The following is a 17,511-nucleotide window of genomic DNA, read 5'->3' as shown; positions in this document are numbered from 1 at the left end:
TCAGTTGGTGGGCCACTGTGGCCCTTTCTACACCTAGGATTTTTCTAGGGATCATCCCTGTGTGTCCAGATGACACACAGGGGATCCCACGATCAGGGAGGGATGATTCCTCCATTTCCCCGGGATAACTGAGACCTCAGTTCTCCCATTTTTACTCACGGTCCCGGGACAATCCAGAGGGCTGCGGGCGGTGTGGGTGCCCGTCCCGGCTTCTTCCCACTTCCCCACGAGTAGCGGGAGTCATCAGAGGGACGGAGCCAGGACAGGGGGAGTCTAGGGCCAGCGGGGGTGGGCCTTTTTTTACCTTAATTTTCGCTGGAGCGCAAGTGCACTCCAGCTCCTGCACCTTTTTTTTTTTTTTTAAATGGCCACCTCCACTCGCGCGACGTCCCTCCTCCCAACCTGGACGTTGCGCTGCCCATTTGTACATGGGGGATGATCCCGGAAGAAGGTTAGTCCGGGATCGCCCCCCTCCCTCTACACCAGCCTTTCTCAACCTGGGGCACTCCAGATGTGTTGGACTACAACTCCCAGAATGCCCCAGCCAGCTCTGCTGGCTGGGGCATTCTGGGAGATGCAGTCCAACACATCTGGAGTGCCCCAGGTTGAGGAAGGCTGCTGTACACCCATATGGTGTAGAAAGGGCCTGTGTGAATGGAATGCTGGACTAGAGAGGCATTTGGTCTGATTCAGCCTGGCTTTTCTTTCGTCCTTACCTCATAAAAATTCCAACCCCCCCACCCCCCCCGTGCGGGAAAATACAGCGTTTGACCACAGAAGTGGCAAAGCAACTGTCAGAGGAGTGTAGTGGCCAGTTTTGAATGGACAAAGCGTAAAGCAGGCGCTCCCTGCCATTCCTTGGCTCAAACTAACAATCTCTCACAAGTGCTTTTCATTTAAGAGAGAGAGAGAGAGAGAGAGAGATTCATGTGTTTATACATCTAACCAGGTTGGCCCTTAGGCCAGTATCTTTAAAGAGGTCTTTTTTTACGGCCACCAGAATATGTGATTAAATACATTAATGCGTTTGTATCCAAATGATGCCCTTTCGTTCACAGAAAGGGAGGCTGGGAGGCAGTTTTGGAGACGTCCCACTCCTTTCTCCAGAGTCCTGCATCCCCTGAAAATCTGCTTTGGAGAGTCGTGGCGTTCTTCAAAACAATGTGGGGGTGTGTGTTAGTACAAGAGGCTGTGGAGAAAAGAGGGATTAAGCAGAACCCCCTTCCCCTTTTTCCGGTAGTTGGGGCCTCTGCAAGAGCAAAAACTCTTCCACAAGGGGAAGGACTCCTTATGTTCTCAACGTTGGATCCAACCCAGTGCCTGAGGTTGGAAAAACAACAATAGAATAAACAGCCTTTTGTCAGTGAAATAAGGACTTGGAGGAGCCTTTCTTGTTCGAGACGTGTGTTTAGACAGATTCAAAAATAACTGCCTCTTGTTCTGCCTCAGATCCGTGTTTATACATCCCTCGTTTTGCTCACATGCTGGAGTTTGGCGATAAGAACCATGAAGTCTCTATGACGGCTTTAAGGCTTTTGCAGCAGATGAAGAGAGACTGGATGCACACCGGACGGCGGCCCTCCGGGCTTTGTGGCGCAGGTAGGGCAGAGCCTGCGTGAATGGTTCAGTGTGTGGTGTGGCCACAAGCAGCGGTGCGGAAAATGTTTTGCCTGCAGCCCCCCTGATCACATCCCGTTTTGTACTTGAGAAAGGTTTGGATGCGCTCGCCCTTAGGATTTCATGCCTTTAGGCTAAATCCACAAGCAGGAACTGAAAAACAAGCCAAGGGAAGTAAACCTTAAGAGTCTAATCCATTTTCTTCCAACCTAGCTCCCTCCAGATGTCTTGGACAGCAATTCCCATCATCCCCAGCCAGCATGGCCAAACATTCTTAACCACTCCTTTGAACCCACATTTCTCAGTGCCAATAGAAACCTACCGTATTCCTTCGATTCTAAGACGCCATCGATTCTAAGACGCACCCCATTTTTAGAGATGTTTATTTGGGAAAAAAGGGCATCTTAGAATCAAAGAAATACTTCCCTCACCGCCCAGCCAACCTCCTCCCCCCCCCGCGCTTTCTTCTAATGGTTGTGTCCTTTTCTTTTTTTCCTCTGTGAGAGAATCATAGAATCATAGAATAGCAGAGTTGGAAGGGGCCTACAAGGCCATCGAGTCCAACCCCCTGCTCAAAGAAACTGCCGTTTGCGCGGGAAGAAGTGGGGGCGTTGAAACAAAGAGTAAACAATATTTTCGGGCGGGGAGAGAGAGGAGAAGACGCGATTAAGGAGCTAAAACGCTTAACTCTCCAGTCCCGCTTTTTACTTGTCTGTGTACCAGGGGACGACGACACGCGAGTAAGTCCCATGGAAATCGATGGGACTTACGAATAAATTTGCCTAACAAAAAACCAGGCGCTTTCCCAACCAGCTCCTCCTCCTCGCTCGCATGGCTCGAGGCTGCTGCAGGAGCTTCCTCTTTTCCTCTTACCGTATTGCTTCGATTCTAAGACGCCATCGATTCTAAGACGCAGTCCATTTTTAGAGCTCTTTATTTAGGGAAAAAAGTGCGTCTTAGAATCGAAGAAATACGGTATTTCACAGTTAACCCTGCTGCCGGTAAGAAAATACCTTAATTGGAAAGAGAAGGGGGGGGGAAATTCCCGAGAGGGGTAGGGGACCTTGGTGAGCTTCAAGAAAGGTATTCTGGCCCTGCTTGTATTGGCTGCCTGTACGTTTCTGAGCCCGATTCAAGGTCCTGGTTTTAACCTATAAAGCCTTACACAGCTTGGGACCACAATACCTGACAGAACGCCTCTCCTGACATGAACCTACCCATACACTATGCTCAACATCTAAGGTCCTCCTCCGGATGCCTACCCCGAGGGAACCTTGGAGGATGGCAGCAAGGGAGAGGGCCTTCTCAGTAGTGCGCCCCCCCCCCCCCAATTATGGAATGATCTCCCTGACGAGGCTCGCCTGGTGCCAACATTGTTATTTTTTTCGATGCCAGACTTTTCTCTCAGGCATTTCGCAGCATATGTTGAGTTTTAATCGACCCCGGAGCTATCTTTAGGTCTAGCTGACAGCTGAAAATTGTTTTTAAATGGATGTTGGCTTTGTATGCTGTCTGTTTTTACGGTTTTATGTTTTAAAATTTTGTATATCGATTTTTAATGTTTAATGTTTTAATCTTTTATAAACTGCCCAGAGAGCTTTGGCTGTGGGGTGGTATAGAAATGGCTAATAATAATAATAATAATAATGGTGACCATGGGTGCCACGCTGCTTATCCATGAACTAATTTATTTATTTATTTATTTAAGGATTTTTATGCCGCCATTCAGCCAAAAAAGGCTCTCACGGCGGCTTACAAAAGTATTTCTTGACAGTCCCTGCCCACAGGCTTACAATCTAAAAGACATGACACAAAAGGAAAGGGGATTGGGAGGGAGGAGGAGGAGGGGGAAAAGGAAAGCAAATTCAGGCACTACAATCTTAGTTGCAAAGTTCAGCAGTTACAGTTGGTAGCAGGAGGGAGGGGGCTCTCAGCTGGAGCTGGACCCAGGCACGGTGGAGAGGTACCTAGCTGCTGCTTCCTCCCTCACTGGTGGCCTCTGCAACCTAATCTAACCCTTGCCAATCCAATTCTGTTGGATTAATCCATGTTGTCATATTCCACAAGCAGAGAGCGCAAGACACCCAAAGGGCATCGTGCCAGTGTTTGTTTTTTGAAACATGACCGCAGATGATTATGTAACGGCATAAGAAAAGGTAGAACTCTAGACCAGGCTAGAATCAGACCGGGCCAGGTTTCTTTCAGCTGTGGCAAGCTCAGAAACAGGATAGGAGGTAGATGGACTTTTAATTCCATGAATTCATGAAATGGGACTGCAACATGAAGTCAGATTAACCATTATCTTTTGATTTAAAAAGGGAACAGTTTGGAGGGAAGATTTTTTTTTTTTAAAAAAAGGAACAGGTTTTAATAGAAAAGAAAAGCCCTGGAGATGGCAGGTGACATCACAGAAGAGGAATTCCTCCTTTTGATAGGAGAAAATGCCTTATTATTATTTTATTTATTTATTTATTTATTTATTTATTTATTTATTTATTTATTTATATAGCACCATCAGTGTACATGGTGCTGTACACAGTAAAACAATAAAATAGCAAGACCCTGCCGCATAGGCTTACATTCTAATGTACATTCTAATACATTTTAAGACCTCATCTGCTGTGATGTGTGCTGACATTACCTTAAAAATTAGAGTATTTTCTGCAGAATTACTGCTTGTCCATGTTCAAATATATTCGGATTTAATTCATTGATTGACTAAGATTTCTTTACTTGGTGACAGCAGGTTTTTACGGCTGTGCTGCTGACACTACTGTCAATTTTGCTGAGTGACTCCCTGGTTCTGGTTGTTATGAGAGGGTGGGGGAAGGAAACCGTCTCCCTATCTACCATTCAGTATTTTACAAGCCTTTGTTGTGGTTTCAGCCAAACCCCAGATGGCTCAAGCTGTGGTACAAGAGAAGGGACAATTGTACTGCTGGATCAGAACCAATCCTATCTAGGCCAAGCTCCTGTGCATGCATCCGTCTTAGACAGATTAATCTTTGTAATCTAGGTTGTAGGATCCCACAAGCAGAGGGCAGGAATAAATGTAATGCACTACGCACAACATGCACGTGGAAAGCATGGCTCCTGAAAAACGGAGCAAGTAAGCCAAGCTGCAACTCCTTTCTTGCCCCAGATACGACAGTCTTTTACAGCAGAACTGCCTGCTGCAGACAAATGCACAAGGCAAACCACCAAGCGTGGCTTTTCTAGAAGAATTCGGAACTCAGAATCAGAAGGAATACGTAGCCATTACCTTTACCATTACTTCTCCAAGTTGCTTTCCTGATGGGTTCCAAATGCGCGCTTGGAGAAGCAAATATGTTTGAAGTCATAGAACATACAATAGTAGAATTGGAAGGGGCCTACAAGGCCATCGAATCCAACCCCCTGCTTAATGCAGGAATCCACCCTAAAGCATCCCCAACAGATGGTTGTCCAGCTGCCTCTTGAAGGCCTCTAGTGTGGGAGAGCCCACAACCTCCCTAGGTCACTGGTTCCATTGTCGTACTGCTCTAACAGTCAGGAAGTTCTTCCTGATGTCCAGCTGGAATCTGGCTTCCTGCAACTTGAGCCCATTATTCTGTGTTCTCATTGGTGGGATGATGGGAAGATGCATTGGAGCAAAGAAATGGGAGGGTTCCATTGGGCTTTTGCAGAGGGAGACTCTGGGCATGTCTAGACTAGTCGTTATCCCGGGGATCGTCCCTGTGCATCCAGTTGACGCACAGGGGATCCTGGGAGCAGGGAGGGATGATCCCTCCCTTTCCCCGGGATATCGGCAGGCCCTTTTAGCCCAATTCTTCCTGCGGTCATGGGATCGTCCTGAGACCGTGGGCGGTGTGGGCGCTCGTCTTGGTTCTGTCCCGCCTCCTCGTGAGTAAACACGAGGAGGTGGGAACAGGGGATGGAGCTCTTCAGGTGCTCCGTGCCCGTTGGGGGGGGGGGGAAGAGCGGGAGCTTTTTTAAAAAAAACTTTTAGTTGGAGCGCACGTGCGCTCAGCTTTCTGTAAAAAAAAAAAGAAAGAAAGAAAATGGCAGGCGTGATGTCGCACGTGCGTCTGGACAAGGAGAGGATCTCACGAGCAGAATATTGTGAGGTTCTCCCCCTTTCCTCCCCTGGTCTAGATATGCCCGTGGTCTGCAGAACCAGTTCATCAGCTATGCTACGAGAGAGCAGCTCCATTGGACCCCTCTCCTTCAGCTGTTTCCATTCAAGGTGGTCATTTTAAGAAGCTTGTACCTTGGAGAACTGGTGACGGCGTTTGCTCTCCGTTGCCCTTTCGTCACCCTCCCTTTTTCCTCTTGTGTCATTTCTTTTAGATTGTAAGTCTGCTGGCAGTGGACACTCTTCTTTGCTATTGATCTTATGTAAGCCGCTCCAGGAGCCTTTTCAGCACATTAAAATGCTTCAAATAAATAAATAATGTAGATAAGGCGGAATCCTTTTCCTCAGTTTCCTCCTTTGCTATTCCAAGTGGGGCAGGGAATATATACTTCCAAATCTACTTTTCTATCCTTATTTCCCAAAATTGCTTTTTCTCTATGGCCACTATCTGATATCTATCTGATATCGACTTCTAAGGTCCTCCTCCGGGTGCCTTCTCCGAGGGAAGCTTGGAGGGCTGCAACAAGGGAGAGGGCCTTTTCTGTGGTGGCCCCCCAATTATGGAACGATCTCCCCGATCAGGCCTGCCTGGCGCCAACATTGTTAACTTTCGGTCAAGACTTTCCTTTTCTCCCAGGCATTTAACACCATATGTTGAGTTTTAACTGACTCCAGAACTAGCTTTGACCTGGCTGAGTGCTTAAAAATTGTTTTAAATGTTAGCTGTTTTTATGGTTTAAAATTTTGTATACTGATTTCTAATGTTCAATCTTTTAATCTTTGTAAACCGCCCGGAGAGCTTGGGCTATGGGGTGGTATATAAATAATAATAATAATAATAATAATAATAATAATATCATCCTACATTCACCTGTGCTGCCTTCCTGTCTTCAGAGATGGTGACAAATCCAGAAACATAGGGAATATTCTTCTTTCTGATCCCAGTGGATCATGGAAAATGGACCTCAAATTAAAGCATTGCATTTTACCTTTCACATATTATCTGACTTAGTTTTAAAACACTGCCAAGGATCTCTGAATCTTCAAAGGAACTTTTAAAAAAATGCATGATCCTTTGTGAGTCATCTTTGTCGAGTTTCACCCATAACATCAACGAGGGGAAAATGCAGGACATACCTAAGAGCCATTCAGATATATGGGAGAAAGTAAATGGATGCATTTGGAACACAATTGGGGACGGGTAGATAGGCTAAGCCTGCTTTCTGTCCCCTGATGATCCCAGCCCTTGAGGATCAAGCCTGCTTATATTGGCGTAGCCCCATCCCTTTACCTGCATATTTTTAATTTTTTAAAAAAATATTTATTGCATTTATATCCTGCCTTTTTCCTCCAAGGATCCCAAGGCGGTGTACATAATCCTCCTCCTCTCCGTTTTATCCTTACAACGACAACCCTGTGAGGTAGACTGGGCTGAGAGTGTGACTGGCCCAAAGACACGCAGTGGGTTTCCACGGCCGAGTGGGGACTAGAACCCGGATTTCCCGACTCCCAGTCCAACACTTTAGCCACTACACCACACTGGCTTCAGTGTCAAGGGTTTCCACAGCTTTCTTTTGGGTATGGCTGATCATAATAGTTGGGGCATGATGCGTACTTTCTACAGCAGTGCTGGAACTTTTCCCCTAGCAATGTGTGTGTATGCATGTGTACGTGCAAGGAGGAGGAGGCCCATCTGAGAAAAATACCTTTTGAGGCAGTATGTCCGAAAAACACTAGATTACATTTATTGAGCCACTGTTGCAACTGGATTAATTTTACTGCATACGAAGTAAGTTTTATAAAATTCCAATTTAATCGCTCTGTATTCAAGCCCAGAGCCAAGCATCAATATTTTAGAATTATTATGAGAATTAGAATTTCAGTTTGTACTTGTGTGACTCACTGTATTCCCTTGCTTCCTCGCTCCCATTGAACTGCCTTTTGATGCCTTCCTTTCCCTGTTTATGATCTAGCTCTTCTTGTTGCGGCAAGAATGCATGATTTTCGGCGCACTGTGAAAGAAGTCATCAGGGTGGTTAAAGTTGGTGAATCTACGTTAAGGAAAAGGTAGGTCATGTTTGTGGTCCTGGTGTGTGTGTGTGTGTCGTCCCCCCCCCCCCCCCAGTTTATTTTGAGGTTCGGAGTATTTGTTCTGGGAAGGACAAGTTTATTTCCCCTTTATAAAAAGGGGAACGCAGCAGAACTTCCCGTCGATGGGAGAAGTAGCGCATGTCAAGGTGAGGGTGGGGCTGTGAGTGGCTGAATCGAAATATAGGCTAGGAAGCTGTGTTCTCCAGCCCTGTGTCTCTGCATTCAATGGCTGGTGCTGAAGCTGGATTTGAAAAGCAGAAGCCTTCCTGGGGAGAAGGTACTGCTCTGATTCAAAGTGCTGGTATTAAAATTCAAAGCCCTAAACGGCTTGAGGCCAGGTTATCTGAAAGATTGCCTCCTCCCATAAGTATCTGCCCTGACCCTAAGATTGTTTCCGAGCCCGATTCAAGGTGCTGGTTTTAACCTATAAAGCCTTACATGGCTTGCGACCGCAATACCTGATGGAGCGCCTCTCCCGACATGAACCTACCCGGATGCTATGTTCAACATCTAAGGCCCTCCTCTGAGAGCCTACTCTGAGGGAAGCTCGGAGGATGGCAGTAAGAGAGAGGGCCTTCTCTGTGGTGGCCCCCCAACTGTGGAACAATCTCCCTGACAAGGCCCGCCTGGCACTGACATTGTTATCTTTTCAGTGCCAGGTCAAGACTTTTCTCCCAGGCGTTTAGCAATATGAAATGAGCACGGGTCTGTTTTTTAGGCTCATCGTTTTTGAAGTTGTTAGAGTGGTTTTAAATGTATGTGTATATTGTGTGTTTTGTGTGGTTTTTAGTTTTTGTATATTGTTTTTAAGTGTCTTACTATTTATTTATTTATTATTTATTACATTTTTATACCGCCCAATAGCCGAAGCTCTCTGGGTTATGTGAACTATTATGTAAACATAAATAATAAATGTTTACGCTATTATGTAAACCGCCCAGAGAGCTTTGGCTATGAGGCGGTATACAAATGCAATAATAATAATAATAATAATAATAATAATAATAATAATAATAATAATGCGTCTGAAGCCCTTGAGCTCCTGCCAAAGGAAGTGCGGTGGATGGCTACCAGGAAGAGGCCTTTTCTGCTGTGGCACCCTAGTTGTGGAATAAGCTCCCTAGAGAGGTTTGCCTGGCACCTACGTTGTACTCCTTTTGGTGCCAGGTGAGAATCTTTTTATTTTCCCAGAACTTTAGCATTTTAACATCCTAGTCTTTTAGCTCTTCTGTTTTAAACCTGCATTTTACATTTCTGCATTGTTTCTTCGTTTTATTCTGGTTGTACTTCTATAGTGTACTTTTTCTAGTGTGCTTTCAAGCTTCCATATTTTATATTTTATTCGGAACCTTGTGGTTTTAATTTTTCTGGACCGCCCAGAGAACATCAGCTATTGGGTGTCATAGAAATGAAATGAAATGAAATGAAATAAATGATATCCCAGGCTGAAGACTTGTTTTCTATTACAGCATATCCTAGTTTGTTTGTTTCCCCTCTCAAAATATGACTTTGAAGCCATCATTGCGATGCGGTCAGGAATAGGCAGCCTGGTGTCCTTCAGATGTTTTGGACTACACCTCCCATCAGCCCCAGCCAGCCTGGCCAGTCCTTAGGAATGGATGGGAGTTGTAGTCCCAAAAGTTTGGAAGGCACCAGGCTGCCTTCCCACTCGTGCAGAGTCTGAGCTTGGAAAACCTGATTTCTGAAGCTTGTTGAATTTACGCTGGCCCTCAATCCCAGTTGTGCGTAACTGTCTCCTCAACCTTGTTCCAAGTAGATCTTTTGTCTCAAGAGGGTTGCCAAAGTTCGTATCATGGTAGGGAAAAACGGTGGGATCTCAGGCCTTAGCTAGACCTAACCTGTTATCCCACAGTGGAGGAGGGAAGATCTTGCGTTGTGTTTAACACGAGATCCCTCCTCTGTTTACACGCGACGTGCGACGACCTCAGAGGGACAGGCGTCGCGCCCGCCATTTTTTCCTTTTCTTAAGGGGCCAGCAGCGCACGAACGCTCATGCGCAAAAGGTGGGTATTTTTAAAATTTAAATTATTTCCCCCCTCCCTACCCCTGATGGGCACAGCGCTCCTGAGGAGCACTGCACCCCGTATGCGGCTCCTAGTTCTGTGCAGCAACCGGCCACACGTTCCGCGGTCTTGGGCTCAGCCCGGGACTGCGGAAAAACCGGGCCCAAAGGGGTGGGCAATATCCCGGGGAAAGGGAGGGATGATCCCTCCCTGATCCTGGGATTCTCTGTGCATCATGTGGATGCACAGGGATGATCCTGGTTTCGCCCCGGCATAAAGCCCAGTCTAGCTATGGCCTCAGTTGCTCCCACCTACAGCCCATGAGTGCATATGCAGAATTCCTGCACATGGAGGTTTCCCCATTCATTGCAATGCATGGAGCAGTTTCTTGCTACGTATGCGTGGCGCTTCCCCCTCCATTGAAGTGAATAGGGATGCCTTCCTGCAGTAGAAGGAGCTCTGTGTGTGCTTCGAAACCTCACGTACTTGCAAAGAATCGATGGATTCCAAAATTAGGCATTTTAACAGAGATTTTAAGATAAAGGTTCAGTTGCCTTACCAGCATTTCATTTAATATGCTGGCAGTAAAAATGAATGCATTTCAAACTTGGATGGTAAGTAAAACCCACGGGATGTGTTTGCTTTTTGTAATTTGTAGTATGGAAGCTGACTCCCCATGTAGTTTGCTTATGATTTTTTAAAAACCTTAAAATCCCAGCATTTGAAATGTTTCAGAGTTTGATGTGAACCAGAGACCAGCTTATGCAAAAGAATCAACTTAATGAAATAATGCAGTCCTGTTGTCGGGCTTGTATAATATAGATGTCGTATGATGGAAATTTTCCATATAATTTTCCATAGTGAATAATGTAAAATTCCTCTTTTTTTGTTTACAAACATAGATACCTTTAAAATGCTCTTGTTTTTGCCCCAAAGGTTGGTCTTATAAAACCTATCATACGCTTTTTAACTATTTGCATTAACTAGGAATCTGAAAAATAATGCCCTTAAAGGAATTGCCAGAGCATGAGGTGTGTTTTTTTAGCCCCCCTCTCAAAAATAAGCCAACATAAATAGTTGCAGAATTATTTTATTGGATATTTCTCTCTCTCTCTCTTTCAAATATATGTTTTATGTATTTTTCCCTTAAGTTTTTTTTTAAATTAAGCCATTGCATGATGACTGCTATTTTTAATTCTGAAAAAAGAAACAGCTTCAATTTTCCATTTATGAATACTTGAGAACTGCACTATTGGAGGCAAATAAATATTTGGCTTGATGTCTCGGGTGGTCAACAGAAATCCTAAATAGTAGGGCTGTCAGCTGATGAAATAATTTTTAGCGATTAATCACTTGCTTTTTATCTGAACCATTAATTGATTAAAGTTGAATATATTTGCATATTGCAAAAGCATCAACATCAGTACCTTCCTGAGACGCTGAAGGAAGTGTGCAATAGCTTTGCAATTTAATAAACCGAAAGCTGCCATTGTTAAAAGGAAAGGCCGCCTGTAAAATTTTGTTTTTCATTCCCCGCTGAAAATAAAAATGTGTGTCTTTGTTGCTACACATTTAAAGGTGGCATCTGTTGATTTAGAGAGCAATCCCTATGGTCCTTAGACAGCGTGGGGTGGGGGATAGGATATTTCGGATTACTGGATCCGAGGTCAGACAACGTTGTCTGACCTCGGAGTTGGGGATCTGCCTACCCCATCCCCCTTGCAGCTGCACTGGCTGCCTTTCCGAGGTGGCAAAAGGGAGAGGGGGTAAAGGAGTGTTCAAGTGGGTGGGGCGGGGACTGTAGGGACCAGGTTATGCTGTATCCCCAGGCCTCTCCAGCCTCCTCCCCTCCCCCCTTCAATGTGCCCCATCTAGATGGACAAAAAAGCCTGGTCCTAAAATACAGAGTAAGAGGAGTGGGGAGGTGAAGATTGCCTCCGTTGCTCCTCCCACTCTTGCATGGGATGGCAGTAAGCCTCCACATTCTGAGGCGTATGGCCATCCTGACTTAAATTATCTATCCAACTACCAATATTCCATGTTTGTCAGACCCCTAACATTCAGGGAGTTTGTCCAATTCTCACCATGGGGGAAAGGACTTGAGTTCAGTGGCAGAGAACATGGTTTGTAAGCTGGTTCATTGCCCGGCATCTCTAGGTAGGGCTAGGAAAGAATTCTGCCTGAAACCCTGGTCAGGGTTGATAACACTGGCCTAGATGCACCACTGATCTGATTAGGTATAAGGCAGCTTCCTTTGGCTCCCATGTTCCTAACCCTTTTTGTATGTATTTAATTGCAGAGAACCCCTTGTGTGTCCGTCTCTAGAGAGGCTGCCTTTTGACAGGGTTTTATAGCACATTATAGTAGACGAGTGCCATCAGTCAGGCCCTTTAGGCCTCACGGTTGCCCTGGGCTCACTGAGTATCTGCATTTGAATGTGCCAAACACATCCCTGTGGTTGGACATTGCATCAGGAGACCTGTTATGAGTTGTCTTCTCAGGCTTTTTCCCCCTATTCAGGAACCTCTGGGAAGAATATAAAAGAGGCCTATTGGATCAGACCAAAGATCCATCTAGTTCTTCATTCTGCTTCCCACATTGGCCACCCAGGAAGCTGACAAGTAGGACATGAACGGAATAGTCCTCTCTTGCTGTTGTTGTACATCACTTGGTACTCTAGAGCAGCCCTTCTCCAACCAGGTGCCCTCCAGATATATCAGACTACAACTCCTATCAGCCCCAGCCAGCACAGCCATTGAATATATTGGCTGGGGCTGATCGAAGTTGTAATTCAACATATCTGGATGACACCTGGTTGCTGAAGGTTGCTCAATAGACCTATTGCCTCTCAACAATAAGGCTACTCTAGCCACCTTGACTACTTATAGTCAAAGTGGATACGTTACACTTGTGCTCTGTGAATTTGTCTAATCCTCTTGATCAGAAAAAGTCTAGGATTTCTAGGAACACGGTTTGAAAGCCACCATTCTTAATTCATTGAACTTTAGTGGATCAACCTCCCAATCCTCCATGAATTTGCGAAATCACCTTGATAAGCTTCTGAATGAATCCAGCCTTCCTAGGAGCACTGTTTCAAGGCTGTCATTAGCATTGAATTAGCTTAAAAATCTGTTGATTTAAGATGTTTTTAAAAATTGTACCCTTGCTAAGCAGATACTTTTCATGATTTTCAAATGACTTGGATGGATTATTCGATGCACAATCTTCGTTTTATTTGAGTGATAGCAAATACTTTGAATTGTAGTGGAAGCACATTCATTTGAGCAGTTGTTTAAAATGAAGGAGTGTAACTGCAAAATTCATGCTTTGAAGTGTTTACTCGGGTCATGCACATCAACTAAATTGACAGTGTTATTTACTTTGACAAGGTAAACGTGACAGCTGAATTATTTCCAGGGAGCTATAATTACAACTGTATTTATCACAAATCCATAAAACATGATTGATGTTTCTCAAATAACCCCACATTATATTGCATTTATCGCAGGCATATTCAAAACAAATCTTTTTCAGAAAGCCGTCCTGAGCCCATTTCTTTTTTCCTTCAAGCATTAAGATTCTTGAAATGTTATTAAGTAGAAGTCAGCTGAATTAATAAGTACGTGTTTCATATAACTCTTTAAACGCAAACACACACACTCACACTCACAAGAACCCATGTTTTAGGAAATGGAGGGCCTGTTCAGACATTGGCTCTGTTCAAACACCATGTTAAGCCATGATGGTTAAGCATTTTGACCTAACCGTGATGGCTTAATGTGTCGTGTGAACTGTGTTTTTCCTAACCATGTTGGCTACATAACCACAGTTCAACCATGCTCACTAACCACTTGCTGCAAAAGGGTTATTGGCCCTAACCATGGCTTAGCGTGTTGTCTGAACTAGGCCCATTACTTTTTTGGCTGTGGTTTTACCCAGGGAGTGATTGGGACTAGATCTCTTGTCCATCCCTCTTTCCATCTCTCTTCTTCTCAGCTCAATCTATCTGGGAGGGCCACAGCTCAGTAACAAAGTACATGCTTCGCATTCAGATCCCAGGTTCAGGTAGGGTTGGGGAAGACCCCACTCTGAAACCTGAGAGAGTCACAGCTAGTCAATAAGGACAAGGCTGAGCTAGATGGACTAGTGGTCTGACGTGGTATAAGTAGCTTCCTTGTCTTGATTTCATACTGTGTACTGCCTTGGGAGCAAAGTATTTTCTGTACAGATGCAGAGTTTTATTTATGTTAAATTACTTTTGCATTTCAAAATGGCAAGACAATGTTCTGTCTTACTGCTTAAGATGACGGTCCATAAGCCACTTGAACACCTCTGGGATGTGGAATTTGGTCAAGGCAAGTAGTTTTGGAAGCATGGCGCATAGTTAAGTTATGGAACTCGCTACCACAAGATGTAGTGATGGCCACCAGTTTGGATGGCTTTAAAAGGGGGTTGGATAAATTCCTGGAGGTGAAGGCTATCTATGGCTACTAGCCTTGATAGTTGTGTGCTATCTCCAATATTCGAGGCAGTAAGCTTGTGTGCACCAGTTGCTTGGGATCATGGGTAGGAGGGCGCTGTTGCACCATGTCCTGCTTGTTGGTCCCAGGCTGCTGGCTGGTTGGCCACTGTGTGAACAGAGTGCTGGACTAGATGGACCCTTGGTCTGATCCAGCAGGACCCTTCTTATGTTCTTATAGCTTGTGATGCTGATTAATTTTTCCTCAAATCATAGTATGATCCCATGTTCTGCTGTACCTTGATGAAGAAAGGTAGATGGAGATAGCAGCAATTGCTGTGCTTCTCACAGGCTTAAAGGAAGTTCTGTCCACACCAAAGCTCATTGGCCCTGTGTGCTGCCACAAGTTGCATCCTGTGCACTGTGCTTTACCATGTCTCCATGAAACCTCTGGGAGAAGTCATTCAGAGATTTGTGCTGAGGTGGTATCATTATGCAAATGATACTCAGCCCTCTTGTTTCCATCTAATGATGCCAGGGAGGCTGGAAGCAGTTTTGGAATGGATGAGGGTACAAGCTGAGACTTAATCCAGACAAGATGGTGGTACTGCGGATAGGGAAACCAAGTAGTCTGGACAGGCGGATACATCTGGCTTTCGGTGGGATTGCCCTCTCCATGGAGGACCAAGTGCATTGTGCTTCTGGACTTGGTGCTAAACTGGGAAGTTCAAGTGGCGTTGATGGTCAGGAATACATTTTATCAGCTTAGGCTGGATCAACAACTGCAACCCTATCTGGAGAGGGAGGATCTTGCCTCGATCATTCATGCATGGGGGGCATCCAGGCTTGACTACTGTAATGCACTCAATGTGGGCCTACCTTTGAAGACAGTTCAGAAGCTTCAGTTGGTGCAGAATGCAGCTGCCCAGATTTTGGCAGGAGCTGGGCGACCTGCTCATATGACAGATGGGTGGATTCCTGCATTGAGCAGGGGGTTGGACTCGATGGCCTTGTAGGGTCCTTCTAACTCTGCTATTCTATGATTCTATGATTCTATGACTCTGATACTAAACCAGTTGTATTGGTTGCCAATGTGTTTCAAAGCCCAATTTAAAGTGCTGGTTTTAACCTTTCAAGCCTTAAATGATTTGGGCCCAAGTTTTTTGAAGGACTGCCTTCTCCCGTACCAGCCTGCCCTTTGAAGTCGTCAACAGAGGCCCTTCTCACTTTCCTGCTGCCAAGGGTGTTTAGACTGTTAAGTACAAGGGAAAGGGCCTTTTCAGTGGTGGTCCCACACTTCTGGAATCAGCTTCCATCAGGGGTTCATCAGGCCTCTTCTTTGCAGGTCTTCAGGAAGGCTCTGAAGACTCACCTATTTTCACTGGCTTTCCCATAACCTGCGTTCTTCAGGTTTTATGGATGTAATTTGTTGTTACAATTTTTATGGTATACTTGTATATTTTCATATGGTTTTTTTTATCCTGTACACCACTTTGTGAGGGTTTTGCCCTTAAATGCATCCTAAAAATGATTTTAAATAAATAAATAACAAGATGCTCTGTCTTATATGCCAAGAAAACGTCCGCGAAAGCAGGCGTCCCTCTAGGAGTCAGCAATGACTCAAGTGCTTGCACTAGAGGTTCCTTTCCTTTTTTCCTGTCTTATAAGTGTGTCAGAGCTGAGACTACGGTAGCTGTCAAGCGAGAGCCAGAACACACTGTGGATTTCCAGGCAAAGCCCCAGCCTGATCAGTAAGCCTTTACAGTCCTCCTTGCTTGGGGAGCGGCACTGGCTAGATTGGGTGGGTGGAGTCACTTGGGAGCTTTCATGCTAAATGCTGCTAATGCAGTCACGTTTCTGAATTGTTGTTTAGGAAGCAGGGTGCCGTTAGGTGTCCCTACATTTTCTTGTCACAACCCATGAGCATTTTCTCAGCATAAAATGTAGGGGGTGGGAGCTGCTATAGGCAAGAAACGTGCTTTCCGATCAACCTGTATTCAAGGGCTGGAGGTTCTTTTAGTCACCAGTTTTAAAATCTCTTCACTGGCCGCCAGTTAGTTTCCGGGCGAAGTACAAAGTGTTGGTTATTACCTTTAAAGCCCTACATGATTTGGGTCCAGGTTACCTGTGGGATCGCCTTCACCTGTACAGTCCACCCTGCACACTCAGGTCCTCTGGGAAGGGTTTACTCCAAACAGCCAAAACTAGGCTGACAATTGTTACCCAGAGGACTTTCTCTTCTGCTGCTCCCAGACAGTGGAGACTTGTCAACTTAACAGTCTTTTAGCGTTTAAGAAAGCTGTAAAGACTGATCTATTCCGGCAGGCCTATCAGTGGAATTTTAGGGTGTTTTTAGGATGTTTTAATAATGTATACAATGTTTTTAATTAAGTTTTATGTATTTTATACTTATTGTTGTTCCCCGCCTCGATCCAAACGGAGAGGTGGGTAAGAAATATTATTATTATTATTATTATTATTATTATTATTATTATTATTATTATTAGCCAGTTTGTAAATCACATGCACTGAAACCCATAGCCTGCATTGGCAAGTTTTTGGGGGTGCTTCTTTCATGTATGTAGAATGACAACGGCTTCAGCTTCATTTCTGTGTAGGGGTGAATCAGTTCGTATAAACTACAGATCCCAACATGCCCCGTGCATAGCAACAAAGGATGTTTTCAGGAGTGGAAGAAGGGCGGAATTCTTTTTTCTTTTCTTTGCAGATTCTGAAATGTGTTACGGGCATTGTATTAAAGAGAGCAGGCCAGAAGAAGGAAGGTTATATAAAGTACAGGGTGGGAAACGTGCAATGTCAGTGGTTAGTGGATATGTGTTAGTCAAGATAGATCTTGAATCAGCTGTCAAACAGATGGCTGTCTTGGGGAATTTGGGATGTTACCAAAAGGAAAAGAATGTTTGTTATGAATGGAGGAACATGGCTTTATTTGGTATCTGGCTACAAATTCCATTGGAGATGCACCAAGAATTGCTTTGCTAAATTAAGTAGTGGCCTGAAATGCATATTAAAATAGTTTCAGAGTGGTTTCATTGGTTGAATTGCAAGCATCTTGCCAGTACATTAGGCAAAGATCCAGTTTGAATATCTTCCTAATTTCTCCCGCTAAGTTAGTTGAGCAAGCTCTCTGTTTTCCTTCCATGGAGAAAGTGTCATCCCCCCCCCCCCCCGCACGGAATTTCCTT

At 44.8% G+C, this 17,511-nt stretch overlaps 1 protein-coding gene across 2 annotated transcripts in view; it reads left to right on the top strand.

The window, feature by feature from the left end:
- The window catches only part of BRF1 (BRF1 RNA polymerase III transcription initiation factor subunit), a 242,979-nt gene that overhangs the window by 103,670 nt on the left and 121,798 nt on the right, over positions 1 to 17,511 (top strand). Inside the window, exons 6-7 of one of the 2 annotated variants that reach the window (XM_063118139.1) lie at positions 1,450 to 1,599; positions 7,705 to 7,798. In XM_063118139.1, the coding sequence (XP_062974209.1) occupies positions 1,450 to 1,599; positions 7,705 to 7,798 (244 nt within the window). The remainder of the gene's footprint in view (positions 1 to 1,449; positions 1,600 to 7,704; positions 7,799 to 17,511) is intronic. The other variant, XM_063118140.1, reaches the window with a different exon arrangement.

This window comes from Elgaria multicarinata, chromosome 2, assembly GCF_023053635.1.
Source record: "Elgaria multicarinata webbii isolate HBS135686 ecotype San Diego chromosome 2, rElgMul1.1.pri, whole genome shotgun sequence".
Taxonomy (NCBI): Eukaryota; Metazoa; Chordata; class Lepidosauria; order Squamata; family Anguidae; genus Elgaria; species Elgaria multicarinata.
This window is presented reverse-complemented; position numbering and strand designations above follow the sequence as displayed.